The 22,412-nt window shown below is 46.4% G+C and overlaps 1 protein-coding gene across 1 annotated transcript in view; it reads right to left on the bottom strand.

Moving 5' to 3' along the window:
* The window catches only part of LOC119406358 (uncharacterized), a 289,530-nt gene that overhangs the window by 263,507 nt on the left and 3,611 nt on the right, over positions 1-22,412 (bottom strand). Inside the window, exon 2 of the mRNA XM_037673102.2 lies at positions 18,541-18,586. Within this exon, the coding sequence (XP_037529030.1) occupies positions 18,541-18,586 (46 nt within the window). The remainder of the gene's footprint in view (positions 1-18,540; positions 18,587-22,412) is intronic.

Raw genomic sequence — 22,412 nt, 5'->3', positions numbered from 1 at the left:
CTTACGCGCCTATTCGTCAAGTGGTTAGTGAACACGTTCTTGCCTCCGTAGAAAAGATTCCGATCTGCAGCGGAATTATTTTGACGTATTAGATTAACATTTCTCAGTAGAAAAAAAAAAGTGCGACCAAGCTCATGCTAAACGTATTATAAGTTTGGGAGGCGAGTCTTTATACTTATTTGATAAAAAAATGGCGGTGGAAGCTTCGGACGTATCGTCCCGTGGACAGAAAAGAGACGTGGACTATCATCTTTCAGCATAAATAAATATAGAGCTCATGTGACGACCTCGAGATTGTGATTGCCGGCGCCCGACAATTATTGCTCCCTCTTAATGACCGCATTCGTGCACTACGCTACAGTTAAAGACGACAAATAATGTCTCCTATGCCTTCCTTGGCTTGATTGTCTGCGGGTTTCATTAGGCTTTGTCTAACAAAGACAACGTATATATATATATATATATATATATATATATATATATATATATATATATATATATATATATATATATATATATATATATATATATATATATATACATATATATATATATATATACACACTGACAATGTTTTTCAGCCTCACTGTTAGGTCCCCAGGCCAATTCGAAGTTGAGCTAAGAACACATCCAATTTTAAAACCAAGCACGCAAGCACTTAGTCTAATCCCCATCTTATATACAGCGCACGTAATATATAGCATCAAGAGAGCGCAAAACCATCCACGTAAAAGAGTAGAAGTGTAAAAGAGCAGTCAATGGCCATACGACAAGCGACTCGCAGACTACAGTACCGCCACAATTGCTGCATTTTGAGAGTAGCCCAGATTTAGACCGTATTATTCGAGTGAAACAGTCTATGTTGAGTCAAAGTTCACCGAAGATTATGGAAGCATAAATAACTCATAATTTGCTGTCCTGATGTTAATTTCTCACACTTGACTAGACATAGCGCTCAGGGCACAGCCATCGCTCTGCATTTTCGATCCGTTATTTATTTTCCTCGCAGTGTCATATCTCGTGGAAGCTCTGACGTTTCGTTCAAAAGAAGTGATATGCGCCAACAAAAGCCCGACGGTTTTGAGGCACGGCGGGCGACGCTCGAAAAGGCGTCAAGTCGCGAAACAGAGTGGCCTGTGTGCCCAGCTGTCCCGGCATGTTACAAGTTACACGCCAGAGGCAGTTGCCAGACGGCAATTTTGCGTAAACACGCGTTATCGATGATGCTCGAACGTTCCCGACTGGCGTTGTTTTCACAGCTGGCGGTCTTTTCTGGCAGCGTGAGCGACGCGGGATCGTGTGCGCCAGCTCGCGCGCGTAAAGACGCCTCTTCAGTGATGCCGCCTTTTTCTTCTCTCTTCTCGGCAAGCCGAGCCACACCACCCCCGAGAGGAGAGCAGTGGTGTGGCGGCTCATTCTTAGAAACTGATGGCGAGCGTTTAACGCTCCCGTCGCGCGCCACCCTGCCAGTGCTCAGAACAGCGGAAATCACGTGCGCGCATATACCCTGGGGCCGTTGGTCGCCTCGCATGTGTTCGCTTCGTTTCTCACGTGGGGTCATAATTTGTTCACGGCATGTTGCTGCAGTAATAAGTCACCGCAGAGGGAGAAGGAGATATTCTGAGGCGTTTTCCGACTCTTGTGCGTTATATGACATTTATGAATAAGTGAACGCTTCCACTCGAAGAATCACCTGAAGCGTTTGCTGATTGTTTTGTCGGGACACGAATGGACATAAAGATCCTCTGTATACCTTGCGCACGCGTATTTATTTCAACATGCCGAACTTTTTCTTTTACTTACATGCGTATGCGTCAGATCACCAGTGTGGCAATTCCGTCCTATTAAGAAAGCAAATCTGCTTCAATTCGCGCAATTAACGCACGAGTTAAAAGACCACGTCTCAGGATAAAGCTTGCGCCTTACGTATACGTTTGCGAGTTCTGATGCGTATTAGCGCCAGATTTTCCGCATTTAATACCTTCCAAGCAAACTCTTCAACTGCTGTTTCTTTCGAAATTTTGTTCCTACTCTACAAAAGAAACCCAGTAGCTTATCCAATACATCGAGGATAGTTTGCGAAAGGTAAAAATAAATGAAGAGAAACTTACAAGGGAGTTAATTTTTTTTTGCTTGTTCGGAAAGCGTAATTTGTGTTACTGCATGGGAAGAAATTTGAGGAAACCCAGGTACCCCTGCTTAGCGGAAGTGTCGCAATGCCGCATGGTCTCATTCACAATAACTGATGACCTGTCTTGGAACCTACACAGGGGCAACGTATGTTCGGCTGCCTTCCGTAAGCTGTGTTTTCTAAAACATACACTCGGAAATTCTCCTTCCAACATTAGACTATTCAGTTTCTTTGCGTATATAAGACCAAAACTAGAATATTCTTGTGTTGTATGGAACCCATTTACTAAAGCTGACGTAAAAAAAAAAAGAAAACTTGAAGCAGTCCAGAGAAAGGCTGTTAGGTTTGCTTATTCTAAGTTTAAAATTACAGACTCACCAACGGAACTCATGGCTGCTAACATTGAAAAAAAAACTTGAACTACGACGAAAAGGAACCGCCTGAACTTTCAGTATCTTTTTGTTAATCATAACTTAGAGCCCTTGACCCGCGTGCACGTGTGTCTCCCCTGTCCACTAGGCATACAGGACGTCATCATACGCGCTCTTTAACCCCGTATTTTGCTAAAACTAACGCGTTTCAGTTTTCCTTTTTCACGCCTACTGTATTAGAGTGGAACCATCCAACTGATCTTAGCCAATTTTCTGTTACTTAGAGCTAAAATATGTACTATTAATGTGTGTTCTCTTTCCACTTTATGTAGTATTTCACCATGTTAGCCTTAATGCGTGCTGTTAATAGGTGTTTTGTTTCCATTTTTCCTAATATTTTCCCATTCTTGTGTTTTTGCTTATATCCTGCCTCTTGTACGTGCCGTGTCCTGCTTGGACCGATTCTTGGTCTGCAGTATTCAATAAATGAATGAATAAATAAATAAATAAATAAATAAATAAATAAATAAATAAATAAATAAATAAATAAATAAATAAATACATAAATAAATAAATAAATAAATAAATAAATAAATAAATAAATAAATAAATAAATAAATAAAACGTCCTTTAGCCCAGTGCAGAGTACTCCAACCGAGTGGTCCGCAACGGCTGCTTTTCGTGTATGGATGCACCCGTAAAGTGGGTTCTTTGAACATATTTTGCATAACTTCATGCTGATTTCAGGAACATGATGCAGAAATTCGTGCTGAGCTCTTTAGGACCACTGACGAAAGTAGCGCGGACTTAAGCTACGTCTTCCCTAATGCACTCAGTTCGAGAACATACGTCAGCTAAGGACCGGCTGCACGTAAAACGCTACGCAGGCGGACGCCCGCACGCCAGTCTTGGCCCTCCGCTTACAATTCAGAGCGCATAGCAATAGTAGCAGCACGAACAGCAATCCAGCCTTTTGGCATCATAAAAGCGAGAGTCACGTTATTCGCGTAGCGGTAAAAAACAAGTGGATCGTATTGCGCGGTGGCTCGATGCAGCGCGCGATCAGTTGGAATGGGAGACGCTCACTCGCGAGACCGTGCTTCCTTCCCCGACGCCGTTAGCGTATAGGCGGCCTCGGTGCACTGGGGAAGTTACTATCAACCGTTACAGTCCTCGCAATCACCGCTGCTTTCTCTTCGAAGACAGCAACAGTAACGAGAAACACGATCTCGATGAAGCCCCTATGTATACACGGCAGAATGCGAACCAAGGAAGCATCCGAATACTAAATTCACAACAAAGCATGAATCGCAAATTAAAATCTTCTGCCTTACTGAAAAATAAGCGCGACAGGCGGAGCTTGGACGTGGGCATTGAATCAATTTATGCGATGTGCGTTCTTTTTTTAACGCGGTAGCGTTAGAGAGCTCGTGTCGCAGAAATTCCGCTGTCGGCGTCGGCACCGTTGGTTGTGAGCGAAAAATCATCCGTGAGCGAAAAATCGAGAAAGTAGCAAATAAAATAAACGAAAAAATCTTCGGTACTAATGAGGATCGAACCCGGGCCGTTCGCGTGGGAAGCAGGTGTCTTACCACAAAGCCACGATGTTGCTTGCAGCTGCTTCGGACAAAAACACTACATAAATGTCATGTAGTGAAAGGAGTCTCGACGTATTTTGTTCGGCAGGTGTCACGACGAAAACGAGCCCATACGGTAGGCGCATTCGCGAGGCCATCAAACTACGTCGAAAAACGCCGGGATAGGCAGCCATCGCCGCTAAATACACACACGAACTTTCAAACAGCTCTAAAAATGGACAACTATGTCCATCTAGAGGAAAACATATCAAGCCAACGCAGCAAACGCTAGATAATGTGCTGCCATCTGCGAGGCATTGTGAGAAATATGTCTCGCCTTTTCATGGCTTCCGAGAGGGCCGGCGCGCGGCGCATATCTTGGAGGCCATGCGACTCTTGCTTTAGATCGAAAGCCTGTAAAATTCGCGCGCGTGCGTGCGTGTGTGTGTGTAACAATACACATTAATAAGTGTGCACTTAGTGGTTGAAGTGCGCACTAGGGGCCGGATTTCGCTATCGCGTTCAACTCTTAAAGGCGAAGCTTAAGGGTCTCCCAATTTTTTATAATATATTTGGGCTGTTTAACGTTTGGCAGTTCCCGACTATACAATTGTTCAATGCGTCAAAGTAAGACTCACACCGGGTAAGATCGCGGAAGTGGGAGTCTCCTTCCGGCTCGCACAATTGCATAAAACATAAAGCGCTTAACAAATGTCTCGTAAAAGCCGTTTATCGCGGTAGTAAAACTCGCGTGCGTTTTTTGCTGATAACAATGAGCCATAATATGTTCAATATAGAAAAAGAAAATTGCATATATAACCCCTCCTATTGGACCTTTGTTAAGTGTAGGCCGCAGTTAACTGCACATATGAGTCAAATTTTAGGAACATCTGTCAGATTATCTGCCACATGACATGCGGCAGATGACCTGATAAACATACTTTATTCAACATGCTCTAGATCTAACAAGTACAAATTAGGCAATATGTAATAAAAAAACTACAATAGGCAGTTTTAGAATCGCACACGCAAAGTTTTGCGTAAGCGTTTGTCACCACTGCGCATGCGTCATGCGCTATCTTCTTGGGTACGCACGTTTTATTTAGAAAATAGCGTACGTATCCAAGCAACGCGCCCTCTTCAAACACTGTCTATTAGGTGCTTCGACGCAAGTTTTCCTTAAAGATATGTAGTTCTCCTTGTAGCGCATCTCAGGATACAGAGAATGAATTCGCAAAGCTTTTATTTCGTGAAATGTCATTCTTCAATGGCGGGCTGCGCTTCGCTAATGTGGCCTACATCACCACAAGTTCTCATATGCGCTCACTAGAAATTCTAAAATATTTTTTGTTTGAGATTACGGGACATTATCGATATTCACAACGAAGTTAGCATGCGTGTGTGGTTTCGCAATAGATATGCCATTGCTTTACATGGCACATGGTTTCGCAAAGCTGTTCCTCAATGGGGTCAGACAGCCTTACTACTTTGCCAAACCCCCTGGCCATGCTCATATATATGCTGAAACAGTTCAAAACCAATTCGCTTTTGAGAACACTAGCATGGGTACTATTATCTTTGGTGTTCATGCGGATGGGTACACATGAAGATTAATGATGATAAATAGGATGATAACCTGGTTCAGGAACTTACAATTTAGTCACTCGCTGTTGTGCGAACACTGTTCACACAACAGCGAAAACGTTTAGGAATCGCCGGACGACTTTCCATTTTCGCACTCTCAGCCATGAATGATGGATAAGAAGGAATAAAGTCGAGCGAAAGGAATTGCTTTATTACAGTGCCATGGGCCTGTGCACTTCTGTGCTCTTCTGAACCAATGTCCTGCTGACCTTAATAGCATGTATGGGGGCCCTTAGATTGCAACTCCATTATATGTATGCACGATGCGTTGATTTCATCTGTTGTAGTTGTATTTTGTACATAATTACGTGTTCCAGTGCGCATTTTCTTCTTGTTGTTATTTTCGCACAAACTCTTACTTCGGCTACGCATGCAGGGATGTGGCGATAACGGGACGAAGTCGGTACTGCGCGTTCTTATGAAAACATTCCGTGCGTTCACGCGCACGGCTTGGGCGGATTCCGCAATAAATATGGCTGCTGATCGTTCCTCAACCACAACAACCTTAATTTACTGAGGTGTGTAAAACGAAGTAAAAGGATTCTGGTGCAGAGTTTTTTGGCGCCAATATTACCTTTTATACTATAGGTTTCATCATTTCCAAAAACGTTCAGCATCCAATAATGTCACATTCTCAACAACTAGCGCAACTTCCTCCATTAATTACTGCAGTATTAAATAGTTGAGGTTAAAAACTAGATGAAGCGATGAATTGAAATAAACAATAAAATAATAAACGTACGCGACTTCCAACAAAGAGAAGACATCTTTGTTAGATGGGACATAAGCCCTTGAAGTATTCACGCTACCGGAAGTATATTGACACCGTCGCAGAGGTAAATTGAAATCACCGCTCATAATGATGACCTGTCAAACGTTTCACACGTTTTATATGGTTCTTGGTGAGTATCTGCTCCCATGGCAAAAGACAGCTTTCGCTGAAATAACCGTTGAAACACGTCTTGTTTTGGGTAGAATGCAGAGTATGCATGATGGCGCACAAGATCACACGCTGCACCAGCCCCTATGAAAGCACGCAGAAAAAAAAATACACACAATAAACGTAGCATAGCTGCAGCTTCTGTCATCGCAGGAGTCGCAACTCGCCGACAGCTCAGCCCGTCACTCGATCCTGAGCAGTCGTGCGCTCGCGGCGTGAACAAGTGCCACGACATGGCGTCAAGGAGTGAGCCTTGTTTCTTCGCGCTTCCGAGCTGTCACCGTGGAGTGCGGGCCGTGACCTGGGCCGCTCCCATCAACGCTCGCGGCGCCCGGAGCATTCTGTCTGGCTCACTGGTGCGGTGCTCCTATCGAGAGTCGCTACGGGCCTTTTTTAGCTGCAGGTGCAACATATTTGTAGAGAGAAAAAAAAAAGAAAAAAAAAGAAGCGAACGTAATAATAATATCTGGGGTTCAACGTCCCAAAACCAAGATATGATTATGAGAGACGCCCTAGTGGAGAGCTCCGGAAATTTAGACCACCTGGGGTTCTTTAACGTGCACCTAAATCTAAGTACACGGGCCTCAAACATTTTCGCTTCCATCGAAAATGCAGCCGCCGCGGCCGGGATTCGATCCCACGACCTTCGGGTCAGCAGCCGAGCGCCATAACCACTAGACCACCGTGGCGGGGCAAGAAGAAGCAAACGTAAACCCTGCGTAAGGCGTCAAAGAGCTCGAGTGCCTAGACTGACTCGCTGTCGAGCTGAAAAAGCAGCGAGCGCTGACATAGCCGCTATAATGCTCTGCCGCTGAACGCGAGATTGATGATTCGATAGTACCCGTAGTGGCACAGACCGAGGTACGAATGCAAACACACACTTGTTCTTATAGTCAGGTGCACATCAGAAAACCATAGGCTGCCATAATTAATCCAGTGTATACGTGTCCCTCACGGGGATGGCCGACACGGTAGCCTGTGATCACTACGAGGACCAGAAGATCGTACCTTATATTCTATGCTGCAGTGCCCGCAGTAATGTGTGCAGAGCAGACCGCTATTAGTCGATTTCGATCACTTTGGATGAGCTGTTTGTGTCAGAAGAAAGAACTGGAGAGAGAGAGAGATAATAAAACGAGAGAAAGGCAGGGAGGTTAACCAGAATTGTAGCATCCGGTTTGCTACCCTACACTAAGGGGAGGGGGAAAGGGGAAGAAAGATAGAAAGGAAAGCGGAGAGAAGAGCAGACACGCGATAAAAAAAAGATATAAACAAAAGGAAGCTGTGGAGCGGGAGTACTAAAGCCTATTCAATAGGCCACTGGCACGCAAAAAGTTCAGTAAGGCCTTAAATGATTTTCGCTGTGCAGACAGTTCGGGTCGGCATTCCAGCACTGACTGTTCCGACAGGGGTCTGTCGTCAAGGCGGGCCAACACAGCAGCTAGCGACAGTCTGTGCGAGCTGTAGCGAGGGCAGCGGCAAAGAACGTCGCTGCCACACTGGCTGCAAGCAGCACTGTCTGCCATGCCGATTCGGAAGGCAAAAGATTTGGTGAAAACAACAAGAAGCCACAGTCGACAAAGCACCGTTGCCTCGAGTCGAGAGAGTCCGGACGGAGGCCGAAGTCGACGTCACGGGTCCAGTCTATGCAGTCGTGTGTGCTGTAAACTTGGTGTGTTCCACAAGGATTTTATGTCTTCATTGGCAATCTCTCGAATTTTCATCGCAGCATCCGTTCTTGATAACGGGATGGATTCTTGTACGCCGTCTTCGTGTGCAGTTCGAGCAGCAGCGTCGGCATGTCTGTTGCCCAATATGCCGCAGTGACGTGGAAGCCACTGAAAGGGCTCGCCATCAAAGGCTATAAGCTACACGAGTCATAATAATAATAATATATGGGGTTTAACGTCCCAAAACCACCATATGATTATGAGAGACGCCGTAGTGGAGGGCTCCGGAAATTTTGACCACCTGGGGTTCTTTAACGTGCACCTAAATCTAAGTACACGGGCCTCAAACATTTTCGCCTCCATAGAAAATGCAGCCGCCGCGGCCGGGATTCGATCCCGCGACCTTCGGGTCAGCAGCCGAGCGCCATAACCACTAGACCACCGTGGCGGGGCGCTACACGAGTCAGTATGTTTTGGTTAATCATCTGCCTTTGTGAATCTTAAAAATATAAACACCTTGCTTTTTATGCTGTTTTTCACTCGTGTGAAGCCAATGAAGAGCAAGACCTGCCTGCATTTTCTATCTTTTCTTTGGACGTTAAACGAATATTTTCATTCAGCGGATGTTGGGAGTAAAAGATCGAAGCTTGTTTTTAAGATAGAGTACTATTGTATAAATGGTGAAACGTGCGAGAGGCTTAAATTGGTGTACTACTTTACCAGTTTAAGGATGAGAGAAAAAATACAACTGTCGTGGTATATAGTTAAAAGCAGTAAAATTCAACATATTAGGCGCTCTGCTTCTGTGTGATGATCGTAAAAGACAAGCACGAGGAGCACGCAGCAGGTAGTTTGCCTTATCAACAAACATTTGACACAGAAGCAGCGTTATTATCTTTTTCTGAAGTAAGACAGTCCGCATCTACTTTATACAATACACATGCGTCATTTTCCATGTAGAACGCGCCGTCATGCTTGGGGTCGCTGTTTTCCGCGAGGTATCGGGGTTAAATCTTTTCTGGAGTCGTTCGAAGCGCTTTTCACCAACATAATGCGATCAGAAAGCTATTTCGGCGCAGTATACTCATAAAATGAAAGAAAGAAGAAAAAATAACATCACGAAGCTTGGAAGAAAGTCATCTCGTGGGCGAAACCGGACAGTGCATATGAAGTGCAAAACAACTGAAATAAAAGTTCTCTTTGACGTTCTCCGGTACCATCACTGTTGCTGAAAACATGCATTCGGATTACGAAGTCAAAGATACAGCGAACGGACGCGACTGACTCGAAGTTTCCATAGGACGTGGATCGAAGCGCGTACACATACACGTGGAAATCGATCAAGCGTGCACATATATCGCAGCACGTTGTATCTACAGCCTTCACGCCGAAGCCATGAGCAAACAGGGTCGAGACATCGTCGCTACAGCTGCCGACTACCGAGCGCGCTAGATCACGCAGTTGTATACCCTTTTAAAAAGAGCGCGATTGCAAAGGAGCACCAACGCACACTATCGCCTCTCGGTGCTTCGAAAAGACGAAATGCACGTTAGGAGACTGCGAAGTGCTCGTTCCTTTCCCGCTTTTCAGCGGGGCCGGGTACTGCAGAGTGAAGGGGAAGAACGAAGGAGAAGGGCCAGTTCAGGCCGTCGCAAAGTCCCCGCGGGTTTTTCGGAGCTCTACGTCGAGTGGGTGGCGTGCGCGTTGCGGCGTCCGATGAAAAGGGTTCCCGGGCGCGCGCTCTTTCGCCCCGGCGGCGATATGAAGACGTCGGGGAGTCCCCCAAGGTGTTTCCCCAATCCATTACGACCCCGTTCATCCTGCTGCTCCACACGCGCGCGAGCAGCCGATCGATACGGCATCGACGAACCCGAAATTTTCCCCCTCGCACCTCCTGGCACCCCTGTGTGCGCAAAGATGCGCGGATGGCCTCATAGGGTCCTGCCTACGAGAGCCACGAGGTCTGCCTAGGCCGAGTGGCGTCCTCCGCGGGCTCTTCCTGGAAGACGACGTTTGCACTCGAGACCTCTCCAGGTCGCTATGATCGGCATGCTTTAAGCGCCGCTCACGAACGCAACCCGATTTTTCTCGATCTCCTTTCTGGAACATTCTTGCTGGGCACATTCCCTGGATGACTTAAGTATCGATTTAATTTGAAGAGTTTCGACGTTAATTAGCCATTACAACTAGCTCAATAAGGATGGTCAAAAATCGACTTGAAGTTACTTCAGGTGTCTGCTCACAACGTGCAGTTCGCTTGGTGCGTATAAAACGCTTTAACTTGGTTCATGTATGCTGTATACGCATATGCGCCGACAGATGCACCTATCATATACGCGGCGACTGGGATCCTGCGCGCCGCCGGAGCTCTTCCCGCCAGCATCGCGCTTGCAGCAGGAAGCTGAAGATGTTTGACGACTATATTTCACATCACGTGCATGCGTAAAATATAAACCGGGCGCAGACCTCCATTTCCCTGACGCTATACCGGTGCATGGAAAGTCCCTTCAAGCTGCCGCTGCATTTTCAACGACGCTGACAAGAGAGACCGCTTCGTGTGTACTTTGCATAAATTTCAATGCCGAGAAAGCAAGTTTGCGGCCTTTTAGTTGACGCTGTGGAGCATCCCTGGACAGAGGCGTGCGTTCCAGATTTTCATGCAGAAAAGCGCTTTTGGAGCCCGCGTGCGTGCGTGCGTGCGGGGGCAGCATCCGCTCGGAACGATCGCTTTTTACTCGATGTATGTTTTCTCTCGTACTTCAAGCGCCTTGAAACAAGCTCTGTCGACGGCAACGAAGCACAGCGGGCCGCACTGTACCTGAGCAGCGCCGTGTTCGTCGTTTGCAAAGAGTCACGCATTTACAAATTACATGTTGTTCACGCGCCATTCGTACGAGCTATACTTGTAAATATGTCATGATCTTACGGCATGGCATGCAATGGCGCTAAGTTTTAGCTAATAAGCAGAAAAAAACAAGTGGCAACGATAGCCACTGGCTCAGTTTTTCAAGTAAACGCTCTAAATTTCGTAATCGCACAAAAGGAAACAGGAGCTCTAAATAACTCATCTTAGTGAAAATATTGCTGCAAATTGTCAGGCAGAAAGTACGGAGCGAAAATTGCACACTTGATGAGAGGACCGGATAGTCAGAAAACGTACACATCGTGTTGCTTCTGCTTTGATACCCTACCAACAACGTCACTGGTAATGACATAAACGCAATTAACAATATCATTTACGTGTTTTTGTGGAGAGCGCTTAATAAGATGATTTTTATCTTATCAGGAGATAATTTTCTTCAACTAGGGCACGCAGTTGCAAAAAACGCAAGATCCGCCATCAGCCCGCTTATTATTAATGTGATTTCTGGCATCGCTAAGCGCCGCTGATGAAGGAACAGTAATATAGAGAAACCTCCGACGTCCGCAGTCAGTAAAGACGGTCCAGAAAGGGCACAAACGTTGCAGCATCTCCCACCTCACCCCTTGTGTCTAATGGAATATATCTTGACGCTGCGTTCGCATAATCGGATTTCTTTTCACGCTAGCTTATGTACGCTTGAATATCGAGGCTACATTCGAGAAAAAAAAAAAAAAAAGGTAAATCGGCTTTGCCGGCCCATTGCCACCCTGGACTGAAGAAACGAAGCAAAAATGCTGTAATACGGCTACATATCTCATGAGTAGCTTTTGAAGAAAGTGTGCCTGAGGCGTGAATTATCTGGGCAGAACTCAATCGCTAATTCTACGAAGGAACCATGCGGAAAACAAAAGCGAAACAAGGGGGCGGAGAGGAGAATTTCCGCGTTTTTTTTTCTTTCTGCGTATGCAATAGACTTTTGTTACAGGGAAGGATGTAAATTAAATTTTCCTCCTTGTCTTGTCATGACTTCTGGCATGGGACGCACAGCGCAAGGCCAATCCTTATCCTGTAGATGAAGCGATCGAGTTTGTAGCTAACAAGATAAAAACAAGTACCAACGGGGCAGCCGCGGGTTTGATTCTTTCATTACAAACGTCAAGACATTATAGGCGCACTAAAAATGAGCCCATCGTTCCAGGAAACTAGCGTTTTATAAACGCTGGTTTTCTATTTCGAACGTAATGAACCAACCCGCCCAGCAAGCTGCATTACTGATCGCCATTCCAGACAGATAAGGTACTTGAAACTCTGCTTTTGCTCACCTCGTGGCAACATGTTCATCAAGTAAAAGAAACTGAAGGGGGGCGTGAACCGCTGTGGCTACTAGTCATTGTCTCATATGGTGGAATGTAGCCCAACTTTGTCAATCTGAGTATAACTAATCGCCAGCAGAGGCCGTCAAATATGGTTTTTTCTTGTGTGTGTGTGTGTGGGGAGGGGGGGGTTCTCTTGCCGAGGCTCCTCAAACGATAGATACATTTTTGTATTGTATATTGAAAGGCTAATACAGGCCAAATATTAACACGAAAGTGTTTTATGCCGGTGTCGACCAATACTGACGTCTTCACTGACGTCATTTCCGTCACGGAAATTACGTCCATAAAATGCGCACGAGCAGATGACAAAGGAAAACTAGAAGAAAAAGTTTCGTTGACGCGAATGACCTGGGTGCCGAACCCACGACCTCTCGCTCCGCGGCAATAGGTGCCGGGCACTCTACCGACTGCGCTACCAAAACCCATACTCGAGGCTTTACAAACGTGCCTTATATATGTCACACCTTCTCCGTGAGAGAGACGCCAGCGGTACGTGGAACGTCTCCGCACGTTCACGGCTCAAGCTACGAATCAGCGCCTACTTCATAAAGGAGGCGTTGTACGAATACACCTTCTCAACGAGACACGCACAAGCGGGAAGTGGAACGCCTTTGCACGTTCACGGCTCAAGCTACGAACTCTGCCTCTCGCGTTCTAGAAGCGCTGCGTGGTAGTGTATGCATGAGCTGAGGAATAGGTTACTGTGGAGCGTACACCTTGCCGTTTCTCTCCTCTAATCACGACGCTTTGAATGAGTGCATATGGACTACTAGAGTTTACTATGCACTTGTTGATGCCATCTTTTGTGCGGGATCCACCATATGATGTGCCAAGGTGTATGCTAGCTACTTCAACTACCACAAAGGTTCGTCAGTCAGGCGTCAGTCAACATCGGTGCATCCAGGTTAAACGGTGGTATAGCTGACAACACCAATAGTCATTGTGCAAGCTCTCATATATCAGTGTACAATAAACAATCGACTACTGTGAAGACACGTTTCACTTTCGCGTTATACCGATTCCTATGACGGAGGGATCAACCATGCTTTTTTATTTGTCTATCAGCTTCCTTTAATAACGACCATCGCTTGATCGATGGAGGTCGCAGACGTGCGAAAGCCCACCTGTGCACGTTGGTTCAAATATGCTACTTCCTTTCTTCGGTTCTCTTATTGCTCAACGCCCCTTAAGCCTTGACCCCTCATGGGCTGCAGCAAATAGCGCGACCTTTTTTTTTTAACCACTTATTTACTCCCTTTAATACCCATTATTTTTAAATTCGCCTGGTCCACACTAAGCGTAGTTATACTTTCCCAACATTCTAAATTCTTCGGCTCAAGCGTCCCGGTTGTTGAATATTTTGGCGGCCTACGCGTCAATCGCGTGAAAAGCTTCTTCAGTTTGGAAAAACAAGGCGCAAATAATTCACAATCTGTTTCAATAACTTTGTACATCGATTGGAAGTGCTATGTATACACTGTCATATTGCCCGTAAAGTCCCGAGAGCCTGTCTGCTACCATTGCTAAGGCATACGCAGCCAACTCTAGTAATATACTTCCCGTGTGCCACTAGTTATGAACACCTAACATTAAAAAAAAAAAAAAACATACTGGAGTTGGGCCTGTGTTCTAACATACGAAGTGTATTCGCGATCGGCTGTCTGGAACATCCTCAGCCGATATTGCCGTGGTCACCGAGACATGGTTTAAAGGTAAAACCAGTCATCGCTAAATGCTGATGCGCGAACACAGTTTCAAAATCTTTCTATATGATCTTGACCCATGCACTTGTGCTGGTCTACCGAGATCTCGGTCTGCTCTGTAATGGTCTTATGTTTAGCAACACACGGGTACTACACTTACACAAGCGAAGCTTTGCAGATGCAAGCTTATATTCTTATTTTGCCGATGAAAGCGAGACAAGCGAGAAATACGGAGATGATGTAAAGATACACGAAGATAGAAAATACACATCTTCTTACAGGTACACTGATTTGTTGGAACAATGTGACATTTTGATCCCGAAATGTTATCACGATATATTTCATTTCGGTACAGCAAAAGTCGGAGATTAAAGAGATAAAACACTATTTTCTTCAACATTTCTTTTTTTTTAATTGTATGGCTTTCCGTTTTATAAGGCTGAGTTCAGTAAAGCAATACACCGCATCAGACGCATCGGTCTCAGATAATGAATACATCATAGGTGGGGGCCTTCGACCAGTCGCGGCGCGCTCGAGAACACTTTTGAGATCAGAAACGTAAGTTGCCGAGTCATCGGAGATTTGCATCCCGCCGAGACAGCTGATACGCGCGCGGCATACAATCGCGCCGCCGCGAGCGCTGCGAAGAGCGTTCAAAAGGAGCGCGGGAGCACATCCCAGGACAGAGGCCAGCTGGCCCCACGTGTCTCCAGGGTCGCTCACACCGCGGCGGCGGAGGACGCGAGTCCCGATAACGAGCAGCCCCCGGGAAATCGGCCCGCCAGCGGGGATCACACACCAGTGAACACGCCGGGATGTCCCTCCCCCAGCCCCTGTTCGTTCTTGCTTCCTACGAAAAACAAACGGCCCAGCGGACGGCGCTTCGTCTGATAGCACGTTTCAATCTGTGACACAGCTGATAGCATCCCTCTGGTTTCTGTGTTCATTGATGCGTGCACATCTTCCGCATGGGTACTACGTTGACAGAAAACGGACGTATATCTCGCACTATACGGGGGCGCATATAGGTGGCAGAAGTTGTGCGCCGCGTAGATAACGTATATAATAAATAATAACACTGCAGTAGGGGCGATTTTAGTTTGAAGGAATGGGACTTGGGTCCCGTCAGGAACCGCGCTTTGAGTGAACCGTCATGACAGTTGCTGCTGTACCTCACTTCCTAACTATCCGCTCCTTTTCAAGTTAAGTGCTTTCGAAAGGCGCTCGCCGGCGTGGTAATGTAGCCTTGAGTCAAGGTGACAAGTTGACTTGTACGCTTAACAAAAACTGGCGCCATTCCCTCCTATATCTTGACCATTAAGAGGGACGGTACTTCGTTTTACAGCTGCCAGTGAAGACGTACTACGTGCTCAAACATTAAGCTTCACCGGAGCGTTGCCGCCTTGAATGCGCAGAAAGAAGAACAACGGCTATTCGAGTCGCCTGTGACTTCTATTGCAGGTCAATGTCTTTGTCGAGCTCTCACAACCGCAAAGCGAGGAAAAAATTGCAAGACAATTAAGCTGTCGCTCAGCGTTCTGTACTAGGCTGGATGGTACATTACTTGAACGGAATAAAGCAGCTTTTCAGACAGGACTAAGAAAGACAGACACGACACTATTTCAATTTTCCTGTCCTTGCCGGCGCGAGGTGCGTACACGTCTGCGGCGTTCTTGTGATAACTAGCAGTACAGATGTCGTTGCACCTAAGATGAGCACCTATAGCATTCTACACATCATATAAGCTTCTTCCGCAAGGATGACAGCCAGGTGTGCCTCGTGGAAGTTTCCTGCTTTTTCAAGCTGTATGTTTCTGTTAATGCCACAAGGTTCTGCGACATGTAGCACAGCCAGGTTTGTATATGCAGGCTGGCCTGAATGTTGTCTCTGTAGACGTTGCTACTGCAATCTGTCATCTTCACGGGCACACTTCTCGCGGAACTGTCGGTATAGTAACTCCTTTCCTAAGCCGCAAGGTTTTAGCTTCCTACCACCGGACGTAAGAAACGCCGGTCAAATGAGGAGAAAACCAATAAACGCCCGGCAAAAACGACGTCGAGAGACAAGACTCCGGAAGAGGGCTCCGATCTCTCCGCTCCACTGACCGAGCCGTCGTCACAGAATCTCAGGCTCCATTTGGGAACTAATCCATCGGCGTAAACGGGTCGCTGCTTCGGCGGCCCTGGCGCAACGCGAGAAGGGAGCTCGTCGGGACGCGCGCTAAGCGATCGGCCCTGGCGCCGCGCGCTGGGATACGGTGCCAGCTAAGCCGTCAGGGAGCGCCCCTAGACGAGAGCCAGGGCCGAAGCCGCGCCGCCGAGCGGAAAAGCCAACACGATCCCCGTCCCCCGAGGCGGCCTGCGCTTAGGATCCGTTAAAGGACGAGTTGTTGACACGACTTCTTATGGACGCTAAGCTATGGGCTAACAGCTGCGATTGAAAAGGCTCCTACTGTTCAATGGCACTACGCAGAGGGCACACGGTTAAAAAGATCGCACCGAGAGCGCGCTCCGCCGCGTGCTATACCGTGAATCGTCAGTGACGTTCAGTAGTGACTTGTCAATGCTTGAAGCCTTTAGGCTCTCTCTCTCTCTCTCTCCTTCTTTTTTTTTTCTTAAAGGGCCCCTCACCAGGTTTGATAATTTTGAGCTGACGAGCGTAATCCATGCACTAGGCGTTCACCATTACGTCTGCCAAAATTTGCAACGCTACGCGCCGCGTAAATGGGTCAAATTTCAAGCTGAACGCTGCTTGCCCTTCTTCTCGCGTCCACGCGCCCAGAGAATGAGGGGATGACGTGCATGAGAGAATGTCCCTACGCAGATGGTAGTGCTGTGACGTCGCTCCTCTACGTAGACGAGTGTGCTCTGACGTCGCCAACAGTAGCACGTGACACTGTGATAATTATTTGACACGACGCGTAGTTTTTGTAATTTGTTGCTTGAATGGATGAATAAAACTTGAGAGCAATAATAAAACACACCAACGGAATGTGTGCGTTTTCTTTTTTTAATTTTTACTGCGAATCGCAGCGAGATTCGAGACTAATCTACCTCCGTTTCGCACGCGTTCGTGTTCTCGCGCTTTGCGCATCGTGCAGACGCCACCCTTTACAACGAAACTAATTTTCTACTGCGTTCCAGCGCTCATTAGGCTCATTTATCCTCCCGCGTCTAACTAGATGTTCATGCGGCACACCGCTAGTCTCGCGTCCGTACAAATGTTGCTGCTTTCGTGCTCAGTAATAGGTTGAAAGCCAAGTGATCGGCGAGGGCGCATTCGGCATAACTTGCAGAGATGAAGCGCAAAGAACGCCGCCACAACACCGCTCGCGTCTCGGGGGCTCGGGCTGGTTCGGGCGCGTCATGCGCTCGTGACATTCTGTGCGTATGACGTGTTCATGCGTATGCGTTATGTGATCCTTCCGCTCGCGTGCCGAAGAGGGCAGGGAAGGGATCTGGCTTGCGAAGGCTACGCGGGGCGAGCGGCGAGGGTTTGCAGCTCGCCTCCTCGCATCATGGTTTCGCGCCGCTACAAATTATTGTTTTTCTCAGCTTCTAACCGACCGATTAGAAAAATTCTTGCGGCATAATGCTCTTCATTGGGCTCGCAACAACTTGCAATGTGTAACTAAAATTCGTTAGGCCACCTGGTGAGGGGCCCTTTAAAAAAAAAGGGGGGGGGGGGGAGGGGTTGAGCCGTGTTGCCCTAGGAATTGCAGGCAAGCGCGCACCCTGCGATAGTGCTGAAAAAGCGCGAACACATAATTCTTATATCAGATGACTGAAAAGTCGCACGGTCCCTTATGCATTTCATTTGCCTAACACGACTGGAAGGCGACTGTTCTCCGTCGACTTTACTGAAAGCGTGGGAATACTTCTCTATTTAAATGAAAACAGAAAAAGACACTGCGATATAGGTATGTCATACGACACATATAGTGCAGCTGCATCACAGGGTTTATCAGCGGCAACTTGGTTCCTTGTTGCTGAACGAGAAAAAAAGAAAGGACACAGAAAACACAACTAGCCAAGTAGAAAGCTTTCCAGGATTTCCAGTTGTCTTGTATGAGCAATAATCTGTGGAAATGCGAACATTCTGGTGTCTAGCTTGCATTGTGTGAAGTGGGCAACTGTACGGAACATCTCGAATTGATAAACTCAGAAAGCGTGTGGTAGCTGTGCGAGAGCGAAAAAAAAAGTTTCCTTTTTCTCGCTCTCGCAAAACCATGGGTGTGCATGAAAGTAAGTTGCAGCCAACATCACCTGCCACAGGCGAAAGCTTGGAGACGACGCACCAGCGGCTCTTCCACTGAAAGAGAAAGCGATAAAAATTGTTAGTCACGGATCAAAAAGAAGTAGCGCTCAGTACATAATGGATAGCATGACTACACTTGTCTGTAAGAGTGAGCTCTCTCTGCAGGCATTGGAGAAGAGGCCCATACCGACCATAGCATAATCGCGCAATCTATAGGTAGCTGCTAGCTACTAATTCTGACTGCTTGTTTAATATGTCAATAAAATGATAGTAAGCTCGTGGTTTGTGTCCTTTCTTCGTCCCGTTTTTTAGCGCTGTTTCTACTGTTAATCATGAACCAACCAGCCCAAATGATGACAATTTACTGACATTTAAAAACGATGAAACGCAACAGTCAGTAAAAATAAAGTTCAAGTACTAACGCAACCATTACTGACGCTGCTGCATTCCCATGATCAGCATTAGCGTAGTTTGAATTATTATAATTAAATAAAGTTCAAGTACTAACGCAACCATTACTGACGCTGCTGCATTCCCATGATCAGCATTAGCGTAGTTTGAATTATTATAATTAAGTAATTCTACTTTACGCAAAAAAAATACAAGTGATGGTGAGGGATTATTACATTTTCGCGTGTCAGTCATTGTACAAATGAGTCGTAGCACGCCGTAGCTATATCAGGATCGTCTAACTACGTGCCATATTATACCGGTGTCGCACGGGCACTTTTGATCGCGATCAGGGCCGATCCGCATTAGGCTCGATCCGGATCAGGCGCTGCTACACGGTCGCTTTTAATCGCGATCTGGCCAGATCTGGCTCCGTGATCGCAATTTGGGACGTCTGCGCCAAACTAGATTCGGATTAGGCTGGATCGTGTAGCAGCGACTAACTTGTTCATCGCGATCAAGAAGTCCTATCCGAGTCGGCCCTGATCGCGATCAGAAGTGCCCGTGTGACACCGGTATTACACGAATATAATAATAATATCTGGGGTTTAACGTCCCAAAACCACGATATGATTATGAGAGACGCCGTAGTGGAGGGCTCCGGAAATTTCGACCACCTGGGGTTCTTTAACGTGCACCTAAATCTAAGTACACGGGCCTCAGACATTTTCGCCTCCATCGAAAATGCAGCCGCCGCGGCCGGGATTCGATCCCGCGGTATTACACGAAGCCTGACCTGATAATATGGGAGAAGATCGCATCACAAAATGCACTAACTAATCCCTCCGCGACATGCGTTTTAAGGTCGACATCACCTGTATTTATAGGACTTTTGGGAGGACAGTTCTACCGGCGAGCGCCAGTCTATGCGGATAACTACGTAACAATATCGACTTAAATTTCTGTAACCTACTGCCTGCATGATGTACGTCACCATACATCACTTAGTGGCTAATTAATCATATCTGTTATGGCTAACCTATACATTCCCCTTGAAGAACATTATGAGAGAGCGCACGTAACGAGGCTGCCGTTGCTAACGGATATGTTGTTGAGGAGCTAATCAGAAAAAGCCAGCAAAAGCCTTTGGGAGATAGCGACTCTTTTACGAGGGCGAAAACAGGAAAATGCAAGAGCCCGTGATTTCTTTCTCGCTCGTGCTTCGGAAAGGAACGTTTTCACAGCGCCGTTAGTGCGCGACATATCCGGGCTTAAAGCGCAGAATAAATTTGTATGCGCGAAACTTCCTTGCACGAGCGTCTGTTAGCGATGGCACATCTGCTTTCCGCTGATGGCCCCAGTGCGAGCATAGAGAAGCTGCATCCCAAGCGCCGAGGAAAGCGGCCAGACTTTGATGGACGAGCCAACGTCTTCGGCGATTCTCACTTGCACCGAGGGAAGCACGCGGAGCTCCACGGGTAACAAACTCGCAGCAAAGGATGCGGCAAACCGTCATATTCAATTATGGGCGTATGCAGATGGTGCAGAGGTTGCCTCTTTGCTCGCGTGGCCTCCCCTATCATCGGCAGCACCCACGGGACAACGAAACCGACGCGAAGAGAGCGGCAGATAGTCCAGCCGATGCAGTAACCCGCCGTTTGCGCGCCCATAGCTACGCGATTTTCTCTCCGAGAAGCATTAACAAACAAGCAAAAATGTAGCGCCAAAGTTTCTTCCCAGCAGATTGTCCAGCCGCGGCGGTGATCTATGCCTTTTCCTCTACGCACAAAGTCTGTCTCACCTATTCGAGTGCACTGCTTTGGATAGAAAAGACATAACTTATTTTATGAGATTGTCTGAGATTGTCACGCTTCTGCGTCGCACTTCTGTTTTGTGGCATGCAATCTGAACTTTCGTCAGCGCCTTAGGTAAAATATGTGTCTCGTAAGCGAAGTTTACTCGATTTTAATGCCAATGGGGCAATAAATTCCAGTTTAGATAGGCTGGTACAGATACTAGAATTGTCCTGTGTTAAGGGAGTGAAAAAAAATGGCAGTTTGTAGTGACCGCGTCCGTTGAGTTAAAATTAATAAGTGGTTTCGATAATGAAAAAAAAGGACAAGCTTTAAGACAACCAATAGTGTTTTTTTTTTTTTTTTAGATATTAGTTGCAGGCTGTAAGTCACGTAGAAAGATTTATACTGCTGCTTCATACGAGAGCACCTCACTACACTGTTTCAGGTACGAAAGTAACTTAATTTATCACGAACTGCTGATTGTATGCGTATGCCAATTTTGTATTAATATCTCCTTGAGAACTAGGTTATTTGGCATGCGACGTAACTAACTAACTAACTAACTAACTAACTAACTAACTAACTAACTAACTAACTAACTAACTAACTAACTAACTAACTAACTAACTAACTAACTAACTAACTAACTAACTAACTAACTAACTAACTAACTAACTAACTAACTAACTAACTAACTAACTAACTAACTCAGCAGCAAGCGTTACCTTTCTTCTGAATGTATGAAAGCGGAAGCTGATGTGGAGCTCTCATAAGATCTTTTATGAAGATATAACTGTGGCCACTACACTGCAGAAACCTGACCATGATCAGGAGTCAAGTGTTGCTAATGTACACAGAAAATCCGGAGTGGGCGATATAGACACCTACATCTGGTCCTGTTATTTATTTTGCCCCCAAAGAGGCAAGCACGTGGACAGCATGAAAAAAAGAAAAAGAAGGGGGGGGGGGGCTTTCACGAGTGCACTAAACAGATTGTTTCCGGAAGCTGCGTGGATGGTTGGCAGGGAAGTGTCTGTCATGCTTTTAACTCATCTGCAAGAGACTACTGGACTTAGTGGCCCTTGAAAAACATAAAACACGGAAAGAGACGCTCGGGAGGAACAGTTTCAGGCGAGGTTTGTCAGGCTGACCCCGCCTGTAGCAACATCACCATTATCGCTACCACCACCGCCACCACAGCAGCACATACTACTTGAGAAACAAAACTGCATACATACAAAGTGTGAAGCAGCAATCAACGTTGGCTATATGGGAAACGGAAACAAGAGTGGCAAGTCCCACATTTTTACGCCAGATTGTTGTCCACACACGTACTATTAGGGCATGATCGTAACGTCGTACAACGCCAAAATTTTAGTGGGCAGGCCGAGGTAAAACTCATGAGATGCGCTGAACAACGGTTTCTACGGTTCTGTTGAGATGTTCATTCTAATTTTAGTAAATATAAGCGAAACTAAAATTCTTGCAAAGATTACCGGGATTCATTATGTACTTATCAAACATGTAACTGAAACAAAATAATGCGATACATGGCGCATTGTGGGTATAAAACACAAAAAAAATTGCATAGAGATCTGTCTCACTGGGGAAGTCAAATATTCGCGTCTAAACCGGGGCGTCTTCATTCGTACTGACATTTTCCTCGCATATGGTTTCGTTACGGAGCTTTATGC

The sequence above is a fragment of the Rhipicephalus sanguineus genome, chromosome 1, assembly GCF_013339695.2.
Source record: "Rhipicephalus sanguineus isolate Rsan-2018 chromosome 1, BIME_Rsan_1.4, whole genome shotgun sequence".
NCBI classification, from domain to species: domain Eukaryota; kingdom Metazoa; phylum Arthropoda; class Arachnida; order Ixodida; family Ixodidae; genus Rhipicephalus; species Rhipicephalus sanguineus.
Note: the sequence above shows the minus strand (reverse complement) of the source record. Positions and strands in the feature narration are given on the sequence as shown.